This window comes from Hippocampus zosterae, chromosome 12 (genome assembly GCF_025434085.1).
Source record: "Hippocampus zosterae strain Florida chromosome 12, ASM2543408v3, whole genome shotgun sequence".
Lineage (NCBI taxonomy): Eukaryota > Metazoa > Chordata > Actinopteri > Syngnathiformes > Syngnathidae > Hippocampus > Hippocampus zosterae.
The window spans coordinates 10,525,787-10,538,033 of NC_067462.1; the positions used below are offsets into that span (position 1 = coordinate 10,525,787).

Below are 12,247 nucleotides of genomic sequence, written 5' to 3' on the forward strand. Positions count from 1 at the left end.
AATGATTGGATTTATTTATTTATTTTAATCATGAGCGGACTCGAGAGTTTTGCAATCTGATTGGCGGTCAGATTTCCGCTCCCATTCAAGGTCCGCAGGCAGCATTATGTGCCATTGGTCGGCTTCGCATGCCAATCAAATGGCGGAACAAGAGGTTGACGGGCTTTTTGTTACGGAAGCCGGGAGGAGACGAGAAGGTCGGGGGTGTTTTTGGCAGCGGTCGTGTTTCTTCGGCCAACGCTATGGCGGCTGGCATCACACTGGAGACCAACCTGGAGACCAAAGCACAACTGAGGTGTTGGGGAAGACATTAAAGAAACCGGATATACTCGTTGATTTTTCGAAATAGTGTTTGTGTAGAATTTCCGGGTTCGCTTGTAAACGCGCGCGTGCGCTCATTAGTTCTTTTTTTTACGGGCGGGGGGCAGGTCCAGGCATATTTACCCCCCTCAGCGTTCTCAATGGAGCAAGTTTGTTTTTTGTGTCAAACGCTCGTGAAAAGCAAGACCGTTTTTCTCCTGTCACCCTCCACGTTACGGCTGGTGGTGTAGCTGTCGGCGCGTGGCCCTGCGTTGTTTGGAGGTGGGAGGGAGGAATTTCCACAATGAAGCCCGTGCCGGAGTACCGGGTCTTTGTGCTTTGAGTCGGACAGACCGTGTTATTATTGTCAACAACCGACCCCAAAATGGTGAATGTTGAGATGTTGAGCTCCTTTTCGACTTGAGTTAAACGATGCGCGAATACAAAGTGGTGGTCTTGGGCAGCGGCGGGGTCGGAAAGTCCGCCCTCACGGTCCAATTCGTCACCGGGACGTTCATTGAGAAGTACGACCCCACCATAGAGGACTTCTACCGCAAGGAGATCGAGGTGGACTCCTCGCCATCGGTCCTAGAGATCCTGGACACCGCCGGTACCGAACAGTTCGCCTCCATGCGAGACCTGTACATCAAGAACGGACAGGGCTTCATCCTGGTTTATAGCCTGGTCAACCAGCAGAGCTTCCAGGACATCAAGCCCATGAGAGACCAAATCATAAGAGTCAAAAGGTGGGTGAAATGTTGTCAAAGTGGAAAATGCACAATGCATGTAGTTGACATATTCGGCTATCACGGTGCAGGAGTGGGACACATGGCTCCTCAATTTTGGTGTACACCAGACACTAGCAGAAATTGGAAATCTTGAATACTGCACCCTAAAACCGTTGATAATTGACTATTGTAGTTTAAACCACAATTATACTATGTTCGCAAAACATGCTAGCATTTCAAACTCGTCTTTCCACATTAAATTGCCTACGTGCCTTTTGATTCAAGTTGAATTTGTGCAAAGAAGCTGGTGTGTTTGTCACCACTTTACATTACTGATTTTGTAGTAGCTGTTTTGTAATATTTCTGAGTTGGTGATTTAGAAATGCTACCATTTTTAAATACCATTAAAAGTTTAATTCATAGCCCCGCGACCCTAGTGAGGATAGAGCGGTTTGGAAAAATGTATGTATGTATGTATGTTTTATTCACAGCTCAACTAGTCATAACGTCAACCTTGGCATATTCTTTCTAGATTTGAACACATTTGTGCTGAAACCTATTCTTTTAGTCGCTTAAAAACTCAGACTTGCTGCTTTTGGGCGCATTTTGTCATCATCTTGTGGAATCCTCGTGCCAATTAACTTTGTTGAAGTGAGTCGGGAGCATCACTCAGACAAAAGTCATGCTTTGCCATCATCTTGTGGCATTCTAGCGCCAAGAAACTATCTTGGAAGTGAGGTGAGGATCTTCACTTTGACAAAAGTAGTGCTTTGCTATTTATCCTGACGAGGGTCACGGGAATTGCTGGAGCCTATCCCAGCTGACTTCAGGTGAAAGGTGGAATACCCCCTGAACTGGTTGTCAGTCAACCACAGGGCACACATACAGACAAACAACCATACGCACCCACATTCACACCATCACTGAGTGGGAACCTATCCCATGCTGCCCACACACAAGTCAGGCAAGTGTTCCACAACACCATCCATCAGCAACTCTGTCAGAAATGTGATTTTTTTCAAGAGGGGTAAATTACAATTATATTATAATTTCTCTGCTGCACTCAATGGCCAACACTAATCGTAGAAGTATGAATCATTTGCACCAAATTGAGCGAGGCATTTCCCACTTGTGACCGACTCTTTGCGACAGATTACAATTCATTATTTTTTTGCCTTACAGCTACAGGTGTTTTTTGTTGATGTATTTATTTATTTATGTATTTATTACAACTACATTCATTGTTTTCGACAACTGCAGGGTTGACCAAAGGTTTCCATACAAAGGAACATGATAATGATTGTAATGTCGTAGGTCGTGTGTGTGTGTGTGTATAATTGTATTGTATAACTTCAAGTGACACATGAAATGTGAACACATTGAAGCAACCTGCATACGCATAGCTAAATAATATAAATAACTCCAAGTGCCATTGCTGAAATATACAATAATATCATGAAATTAATTATGTAGCATTTAGTTGGCCTTTGATGAAACGGGCACAAGATGGGTGTTTGTTTTTGTTTTTTGCATTGATCACATTTTTTAAGGTGCAACTCAAGCAACCAATTGAAACTGTAACATTTATTTTGTGAATGCAAAGACTTTGTTTATCTACCCACAATCTTGCTGCTGTAGACTGTAAATTTCCCCAGTGTGGGACAAATAAAGGATATCTTAATCTTAATCTTAAAGAAATTCCGGCGGCCGAGTGGCCGACTAGTTAGTGTGTCGGCATCACAGTGCAGAAATGGAGGGTTACTGGTCTTACTGGCCTTACTGTGTGTAGTTTGCATGTTCTGCCCGTGCCTGCGTGGCTTTTCTACAGATACTCCGGTTTCCTTCCACACTCCAAAAACATGCGTAGCAGGTTGATTGTGCACTCCAAATTGTCCCTAGGTGTGATTGCGAACACAAATGGTTAGTCGTCTATGTGTGTGCCCTGTGATTTGGCTGGCGACTCGTTCAGGGTGTCCCCGGCCTACTGCCCGAAGACGGCTAGGATAGGCTGCAGCACCCCCCGCGACCCTTGTGAGGATAAGCGGATCCGAAAATGGATTAATGGATTGATAAAGACATAGTGGTACAGCTTGTTTCTAAAATCTGGACTAAGTTTTCTTCTTTTTTAAAGCCTAGACCCAAATAAGAAATGCTGCCCTACCCTGGAGCCACATTTACTAAAGTCTATCATGTGTTGCCCTAATGTTGATTTTTACGGTCCATAATTTAATGATACACAACACAAGAGACGTGGATTTACGACAAGAAGTTGTTTGAGTGCTTGATGACTAATAAAGTCGCTTCCAGTGCAGTATTTTACTCTTGACAGTCAGCAACCATATAAAAATTGATTGATACACATTAATGTATCCCATAGGGCTAATTATAGTGGGGCCTTGGTTTACGACGCTACTGACACGTGTTTTTCCATCCACGGTATATATTTACTGCCATTGTGACTTTACGACACTGTTAGCGTAGGTTAGTAATAGAAGGAACACCAAGACATCCCGGTTGTGTTTTTTTTTTTTTTACTTTGACAATCGTCAACACTACAAAATAGATTGATCTACGTTAATGTACCCTGGGGGGGCTTATTATAATCCTCCAAATTACTGTACCTTTTCCGATTTTCATTTTCCTCGTGATCAATCTAGAACATTTAGTCAAATAGCCATCCCTAATTTGTAGTTTACTGCTTCACATAACTGACTTTTTCTCATTTCTTATCTCGTCTCCCACACCACTTTCAACTTCTCGATAGTAAGTATCCGATTTCTGCAGTCCTCCGGCACTGATTCTTTGTGTTGAATCATAATAAAATGTTTGCTTCTACCGGTACTTTGGAAAACAATGATCAACATTTTTGCCTCAATTTATGTTTTTGCAATTTCTCCAGTCGTTGCGGTTTGAAAATTTCCTTCTTCTACATTGCGATGCTGATTTGAATATAATTAATTGTTCAGACCTATTCTGGGTTAATCTATAGACATTACAATTCCCGTGCGTTTGAAATATATAAACATATTTAAACCAGAGCAAATACCACTCACTCCGTACTTTCATGGTTCAATTGGAACTTCTACTTTTTATGCATCTTCTAATCACTCGCACAACTGTGAATGAAGTACTGTAATGAGGTCATCGCGTTTCCCACCGCTTGTGTTGATTCCTATTTCCTGCATGTTTATATGCTAATGTATACATGCACACTCGCGCTCCAGCTGCAGCCCGGCTGTCGCGCGATTTCACCCCACGCGCCAGTGTCTGGTGTTGTTGTCTGAAGTCACAACATCAATTTATTTTCGCATTTCACACGCAGCTCCTACACACGCATCACTCTGATATTTGATGTGCATTTAAGAAGCCTAAAGATGGCGGACAAAGGTCAGTTTAAATGGAACCTATCATGGGAAAATGTACTTTGTTGCTGGGTGCACAGTGGCCGGGGTTTGGGATTCGAATCGTGACTCCGGCATTCATGTGTGGCGTTTGCATTTCCTGTTTTTGTGGATTTTCTCCGGCTGCTCTTTCCAAAACATTTGTACTTCATTGAAGATTCGAAATTGTCAAGTTGTGTGTGTGTAGGTAAATGGTTGTTTCTCTATATGTGCCCTGTGATTGGCTGGCAACCATTCAAAGTTCTCCCTGCCTCTTGCCCAAAGTCAGATTGAGAGGCCTGTTTGAAATTTTGCTGAATTTTGACAGTGCAGCTAATTTACACCCTGCATCAATTGATCCACCCGTAATTTAGAAGCTCCATCATTTTCAAATGACTACATGAAGGCACAACTGAGTGTCGTCAGTTTACAACAGATTTATGTAATGTCGTTTTTGACTAACCTTAGATAAAATAATAGTAAAATTACGACGGCAGTAAATATTTATATGAAAACCCTTTTTCTACCATGTTGACATAACGACTTGTCTGCTGACAAAGTCACGGCTACATTAGCTCAGGTCAGGGGCGTCGATCTGTCAACGTCCGTCAGCGGCAGGCGTCTCGGAAGGCTACGGGCGCACATGATTACACCGTGGGCCGGTGCGAGCACGCCACGGATCCAATCGCTCCTCATGGCTGGGACAAGCGGTGACTGGTGGCTTTGCCGGCCGGGCCTGTAAATAAAAGCGTCATGGTCAGAGTGTGACGAGGAACAGCGTGACACAAAGTGATAAACCTTGATGTTTGCACAGCAAGTGAACTGTTGGGTGTATTAAAATAGGATCGAAACCCTTCATACCCTCCACTTATCGACCCATTGATTATCGAAGGGAAAGAAGATTTGGGTCGAGACACACAATCGCTCTTATCACCTGCGCCCCCTCCTCAAATTGAGCTCGACTCGCAAACGCCACACAGGAAAGCCGGGGCGTTTATTTGAACCTCCGGCCTCAGAAATGTTAGACAGAATTGCTAACCACTAGGTCACCAAGCTGCTGTGCTGGCTAAAATATGAGAGTTGCCAGTTTCTTTCCAATAGCATCTACTGTATATGTGGTTTATTGAAAAATGTGAAAGCTTATCCAACCTGTGGTTGCGCTGAACTGTGTGGTCATGGTTCCGTAGGTCCCGGTGACATTAAGATCTAGCACATCATTCTTTGGATCATGCAAAGATGACTTTTGCCGTTTCAGCGTCAGGGAAAATTCTCATTGGTTCACCCGAATGTCTTTGTTGGGCCAAATCCCCGTCATCTGTTTCTAGCATCAGACATGGAAGGAAGTGGGAAGGGCCATTTTTAAAAAAGCCATGGGAGAATCCCACTCTTCAAATACCACCCTTGATCCTGCCTTGGGTTGTTTACAAAAGACAGAGCTCTGATCTGCACTGGATTATATCTTGGATATGCCAAAAGAGAGGCACTTGTAAATCTCTGACTCAGAACCTCCTTCAAGTAGCTATTGTCAAGAAGAAGAAACCCAGAACTCCGCCTGGTCCTGTAGGTCCAAGCCCCCCACTCCCCTCAAAAAATCCCATCCTGTCGGCGGCTTGCAGTATCTGTCAGCAAGAATGACGCGATTGGATGCATCATGCATTATGGATGAAATGCGTCTGGGAATGGGGCAGTCACATTAAACCCTTGTGGCCGCCCGGAAGCTCGCTACCCCAAGGCTAGAGCGTGACTTGCCATCTGTATGGACACAAACCAATGTTTGGCATTTCATATTTGATATTTTCACGCCGTATCTCTATTTCATTTGCCATATTAAAGATGTCTAAACAACTACATGTAGTATCCGGTATCAGTGCCTGCCTAGTCCAGACACATGATGGTTGAGCCCTTCCCACAAACCCCCCCCCCCACCCCCAACCCCTCCAACCCAACGCCCTTGTAAGCTTTGGTATCTTTGGCAGCCACAGTCTCACACCTCCCGGGAGCACAAGTTTCCTCCTCTGTTATTATGACTATATATAGCCCCCCAACTCTGTACGCCACGTGTCTTTGTGCAACAAGGAGGCCCCAGTGAGCCAACCACACAAGTTGAAGAAGCGCCTCGATTAAATAGAACAGAGAAGTAAGCGGTTTGAAATCAGGTGATGGATATTCATTTTGCCTGATGTGACTTAGCTGGCACTTTTAACAGCTTTTGAAGGATTTTAAGAGTTGAACCAAAAGCACAACAGGATGTACCTTTATGGCACTCAAACCTTGATTGAAGGAGAAGCTCTTGCAACTTCTTAGATTTTAAGGAAAGTTTCTGGTGAGGGAAAACAAGTTCCAGGTAAACAGGTGATAAACTGACCGATGTTTTCAAGAGATATGTCTAGAAAGTTGAAGAGGGAGGTGTTCCAACCAGAAAGGACTCGGGCAGTGTCTTAAGGCCTGCTGCAACACCGCACAACAGCGTTGGACCTGAGCGGAATTGACCATCGCGAAAGAATGACAGTTAGCGATTCACACCCACTGATTGAACAACTGAACCCTACACGTCAACCGACATGCTGAAACGGAAATCTGCGACCCTGCATCGGATATTTTGAGGTGCCACGTACAATCTCTTGTACTGTTATATAGTTATTAAACCTCAAAAACATGATTTGATTGCCAAGGAAGAGGAAAGTAGCCTCCAAGAGAATAATAAATGAAATTGTCGCTCAGAAGTAGTTACGGTTCATGTATTTGTCCAGTGTGAGTGTGTGCTTCAGTGTCACAGACAATGTTCTGTCTAAGCTGCGTGCGTGAGCAATTGCGAATTGCTCGCACACACATTTTTAAACTCATTCTTTTATTTCGGCCCCGGTTTTATATACAAAGAAGACACCACACCATTCCCATCTGCTTCACAGTTTCAGTAGTGCTACCGAGAGTAATTCAGCAGTGAATCGAAATCTCTTTCACTTAATTGACAGAATTCTTAATGCTCATTTAATCATGTGATAGGCTCATCCTCAGTGTATTAAGTTTAGTGAAACCATTAGGAATGATGAGCTGCCGGAAAAACTCGTGATTAACATCCATCCTGTAAAATTTTCTTACCCTCACAAGGAGTGATCAGGATAGTTCCGATTAAAGTCCACTTGGGATAATGTATTCATGAGGAGATGAAAATGAAATGGACTCTCTCCTCCGAGCAAGCTCATTCTCATTACAACCTGCAGCCTGTCGCAAATATGCAGTGAATACGACATGGAAACCGGTACCCGCTTCTGCCAGCGCACAAGAACAGCGCCGAAAATGATCATTTTTAGAGGCAGTATGGTTTGTGTGCCTCCCCTCAGGTATGAAAAGGTCCCCGTGATCCTGGTGGGCAACAAGGTGGACCTGGAGAGCGAGCGGGAGGTGTCGTCCAGCGAAGGCCAGGCGCTAGCTGAGGAGTGGGGCTGCCCCTTCATGGAGACGTCGGCCAAAAGCAAAACCATGGTGGACGAACTGTTCGCCGAGATAGTGCGGCAGATGGACTACGCCGCCCAGCCCGACAAGGACGACCCCTGCTGCTCGTCCTGCAATATACAATAGCCATCCAGGGTTGGGTTGGGGGGTAGGGCTGGGGGGGGGGGGGGGGGCAGCAGGATTGGAGTTTAGGGTGGCCCCACACAGACACACACTTGGCACGCTCACACACACACATAAGTGCACACGGCAGTTAAAAGATTGATCACGATGGATCTTTAATATCAGCGGTTACATTATTCATGACGTGGCAGGATCTTGGGTATTTAAAAAAAACAGGAAAAAAAACATACCCTCGCCTTATGTTGCCCTCCACCTTTTTAGTCTTCATCAGCAAAGAATTACACCGCGGGACCTTCTTTTTTTGGGAAAAGATAACGTTCCTAGCATTAACTTTCGTGATGCATTTACTGTGACAGCAAAACGACACTAACTGATTTCTAGGATCGCTTTGCTTCAAATTGGAACAAAGGTTTGGATTTGTGTACATTTTGTGCAGTGCTTTCTGGGAGGGGTTTTTTTGTACTCATTGCTGGGCTGAACCAAAGAGGTGACCTGAAAGCATTTTATCAAATTTTTTCCCTAAAATTGTAAATGGAGGGAAAAATTGGTACAGACATCTTTTTTTTTAATTGTTGCTGTTGTTTTTAGTTTTAACAGTAAAGATAAAGAGCATCATCTTCTACTTTTTTTTAATAGTAAGTAAGTAGTAGTCTAAAAATTAAGTTCGAATGAACATTGGATTGTCAGTATTTGAGTTTCCTAACTCGGGATAATTGATTAGTTGATCATTCAGAATTATTTGTCTGTAAAGCAGTCAAGGCAAAATAGAGTGCACTAGTTTGCTGCCATGAAAGGAGCAAGATGGCCTACCATGCAGATCTCTTTTGGCTAGGTTCTGAACATCCATCATCCATCGCTGTATTTATTTTTTACTTGGTTGTGGATAGAAACGGAGGTTCGCAAGGTTTATTGGTGTTAGTTTTCATTAAGTCATTGCAAAAGCAGGAGTTTAGAACATTCTGCGCCAGTTTCAGGTTATTGGCCATGGGAAACAAAGGTTCGGAACAATCGATGCTTCTTTTTTTCCATTTATTGGTTGTGAAAACAGGAGTTCAGAACATCCAGTGATTATTTCTGTCAATTTATGGATGTTAGCTTTGAACATTCAGTGTTATTTTTCCTCATCAAATGAGTGATGGAAATGGGAGTTCAGAACATTCCGTGCTGTTTTTTTTTAATCATTTAGCTGTGATAACAACAGTTAAGAACAGTCAGGTATATAAAGATGAATTAAACGTGGAAGAAAAAGCTTGTGTCATTTTGTCTCACTGAATTGGGGTCCAGAACCTTCTGGGCTATTTTTTTAATTAGTTGATCTCGGAAAAACAGAAGTCCAGAACAGTCAGTACCATTTTTTTCTGATTAATTGGAAATGTGGAAATTAGTTCATAACTTTATGTGATTTTATTTTTTTTTTCACCAATGAATCGCTCATAGAAACGGGAGTTTAGGACATTTGACCCAACTTTTTGAGGGGACAACTTCAACACAGCAAAGTCAACACTTGCAATCATGCCTTACTTTTCTTCCTCGTCCACTGGTGACGTGCTCAGAGTATCCATCGTAAAGCGGATGATGCTCATACTAATTTAAATGGTGATGTACATATTTTGTATGGGAAGTGCCAGCAGAACACGTGTCATTATAAAGCGGAAACATGGAAAAACTACCGTTGTTTTTGAGAAGAATATAAGGACAAACAAATGCAGGTGTGAAACGTGGACGCTGTCACAGCTGTGCATTTTTTTTCCAATTTTAATCTAAACCAGGAAGCTTTTTTTTGTTGGATTCCCTCCTTGTGTAACCATGTTGATTTTACAATTTAGGTTTTTTTTTAATGTGATTCTTGAACCCTCCTGATTATGTTGACATTTGTCACCTGCGTAATAAAAGTGTTCAACAATTGGATTGACAGCTTTTTGTGCAAGAGTGTGTGTGTGCGCGCGCGCATGTTTCAGGATGTTTGAATTCTCATTTAAAAATTCAGCTTATTCTAAAGCATTGCTCTTTATCGAGTTCCAGCAGCTTGTTATGAAGACTAAAAGTGTATTTTAGTTACTTTGTTTTATTTATGGTCAAGCAGAGTCGGAGGCTCATTTAGGCGGGAGCAGGAAGGAAGTGATTTGTTGTTTTTTGGAAGATGACACAATGAGAGCAACACACATTCCCAGTGGACGTTTCAGCTGATTCTCAATGAGTTTTAGTCATTCCGCTAAAAAGAGAGCACATCGGGGCTTAAAAGGAACACAAACAATCCGAGCGTAGCAAGAATGGATGCTTTTCTTTCCATTTTCCGGTGCACTTTGTTGATTTGAACTGCAGCCGGTTTAAGGAGACGCGCTCGGTTGCTTTTTATAGCTGCCGTCTTTACGTGCGGCTGTGAAAGCACAGAATAATAACTACTTTGCTGCATTCCAACTTTCACAATTATATCCCAGACGTAGCGTGGCCGGCCATGATGACTTTTAAACTACCACTTGTCTTTCCTTCAAGATTGGAGAGTAAAAGGAGGGCACGTCCATCATGGCCGATTCGTCTTCTGTGTTTGGAATGGGCTTTGTTCTTCATGATTATTGAATTTGTCTATAAATTTTCATACTGTATTATACATTGTGGTTGCCGATCTATTTTATTGAAAATGGTTACAATGAACTACCCTTATAACTTACAGATTCATTATGTGCCTAGCGGTACGTTGTAACGAGGTTCAACTACTAAAACATTTTGACAGATTTTTGATGGCTGTGTAGCACATAAAATCACTATTAATACGTAAGATGCAATGTTTATATGTATATACTGTATATATTTTTAAGTCTAGGTTGGAAAATAAGCTACTTTCCGATTTAGATAGGGCTATAGCATTTTCTATAGGGTCGATTCGGATTCTCTTTCAGGTCTGTACTGGTGAATTAGAACCTATCTGGTTGACTTCTGTCAGAAGCGGGGTGAAACCAGGACTGGCCACCAGGCAATTGACAGGTTTTGAATGGGCACCCAACAGTGAAACAAATGAGCTCATCCACCTTATTTCATCTCATGGTGCTGTTCTTGAACGTGAGTCTGTAAACAAGGAATCTGCATTGCGTTCAGGTGCTTCATTTCGTCGAATGAGACCAGCCAGAGGGCTAACAGGCTTAGTTTGAAGGTCTCGGTGGGCATCATTACGGTAAAGGACCAGTCTGTTGGATCATTTGCGCTGATGTATACTGCTATAAGTGCGTAGTTGCAGGGTGCTAATGAGAAAATAAATCACGCCGCAGTCGCTGTTTTCTTCAAAATATCCTTGTCGTGGAGGCAGAAGTGACTTTCAAGGCAAGGAGACACTGAATGGGGGAAAAGCAAATCTCGTTTGCGCATGTCCCACTGGACCTTCACAGCGCAGGTGTGTAAATTGAAAAGCCGTTGATTCCTTGTTTCTTTCTCTGAGCTCCCCTGGCGTTCCATCTCTGAATATGACACACTGCGCTTCCTCCAGATGGGATCCTGCACATCAATTCTTATCAAAATGACAAGGGAAGTGCTCGTGCGGCCTTAGTCACGACTGCACTGTGTGCCATTCTGCGGAGAGATAAGAGAAGATAAGAAACCTTTATTTGTCTCAAAATGGAGAAATTCCCAATTGAATGAGCATAATCTCTCAACTTTACACGCTGCTGCACCGATATAGTTTTTAATGTCACAATTGTCTTTTTTATTTAATTTTTTTTTACATGCCTAATTTGTTGTTCTGTTTTTTCTTTTTTTTACCATGTAAAGTGCCTTTGTGTGCTACACAAATAAACTATCATTATTATTATTATTATTATTATTATTATTATTATTATCATTTGTACTTCTTGGTTGCCGATTAATGCAAAGATCTACCAGTTTGATACACAATAACAAATTAGCACAAAATACCTATGACGACACGGAACATGTACGTGGCGACAAGCCAAGGGATATCTTTGTGTTTCAGATATGTCTCTGATCAATGTCGGCACCTTAACATCACATCAGTCCAGTATTAAATTTCGTTTGCGTTCTGTTATCATTGCATTGCTTTGTGTTGTGAATGATCAGTTGTGACATTACAAAGGCACACACCCCTCCACACACACACACACAGAGACACACATACACATTCAAAATCCAAATGTGTCCAATATTAACAACAAACAAATAAACAAAAAGACAGCACCGATGAACCTGCATGCAGTTTTGTTCATAAGTTTACATGGCACTTTTATGGAAAATATGAATGTTGACTGAATTCAGACC

The 12,247-nt window shown here is 42.5% G+C and overlaps 2 protein-coding genes across 2 annotated transcripts in view; one reads left to right on the forward strand and one right to left on the reverse strand.

Annotated features, from left to right (window-relative positions):
- LOC127611119 (neuroligin-4, X-linked-like) overlaps nucleotides 1-12,247 on the reverse strand; it is a 273,291-nt gene that overhangs the window by 84,466 nt on the left and 176,578 nt on the right. The window lies entirely within an intron of this gene.
- Nucleotides 143-9,892, forward strand: LOC127611173 (ras-related protein Rap-2a). Its single transcript, XM_052081541.1, has 2 exons — nucleotides 143-1,046; nucleotides 7,750-9,892. Exons 1-2 carry the CDS (start codon nucleotides 733-735, stop codon nucleotides 7,985-7,987), a joined length of 552 nt encoding a protein of 183 aa, XP_051937501.1. The 5' UTR covers nucleotides 143-732; the 3' UTR covers nucleotides 7,988-9,892.

Bases quoted from the DNA above. Each gene is read 5' to 3' on its own strand.
- LOC127611173 (XM_052081541.1), top strand. From the start codon at position 733: ATGCGCGAATACAAAGTGGTGGTCTTGGGCAGCGGCGGGGTCGGAAAG. The intron at 1,047-7,749 runs GTGGGTGAAATG...GCCTCCCCTCAG, and splicing joins CAAATCATAAGAGTCAAAAG to GTATGAAAAGGTCCCCGTGA.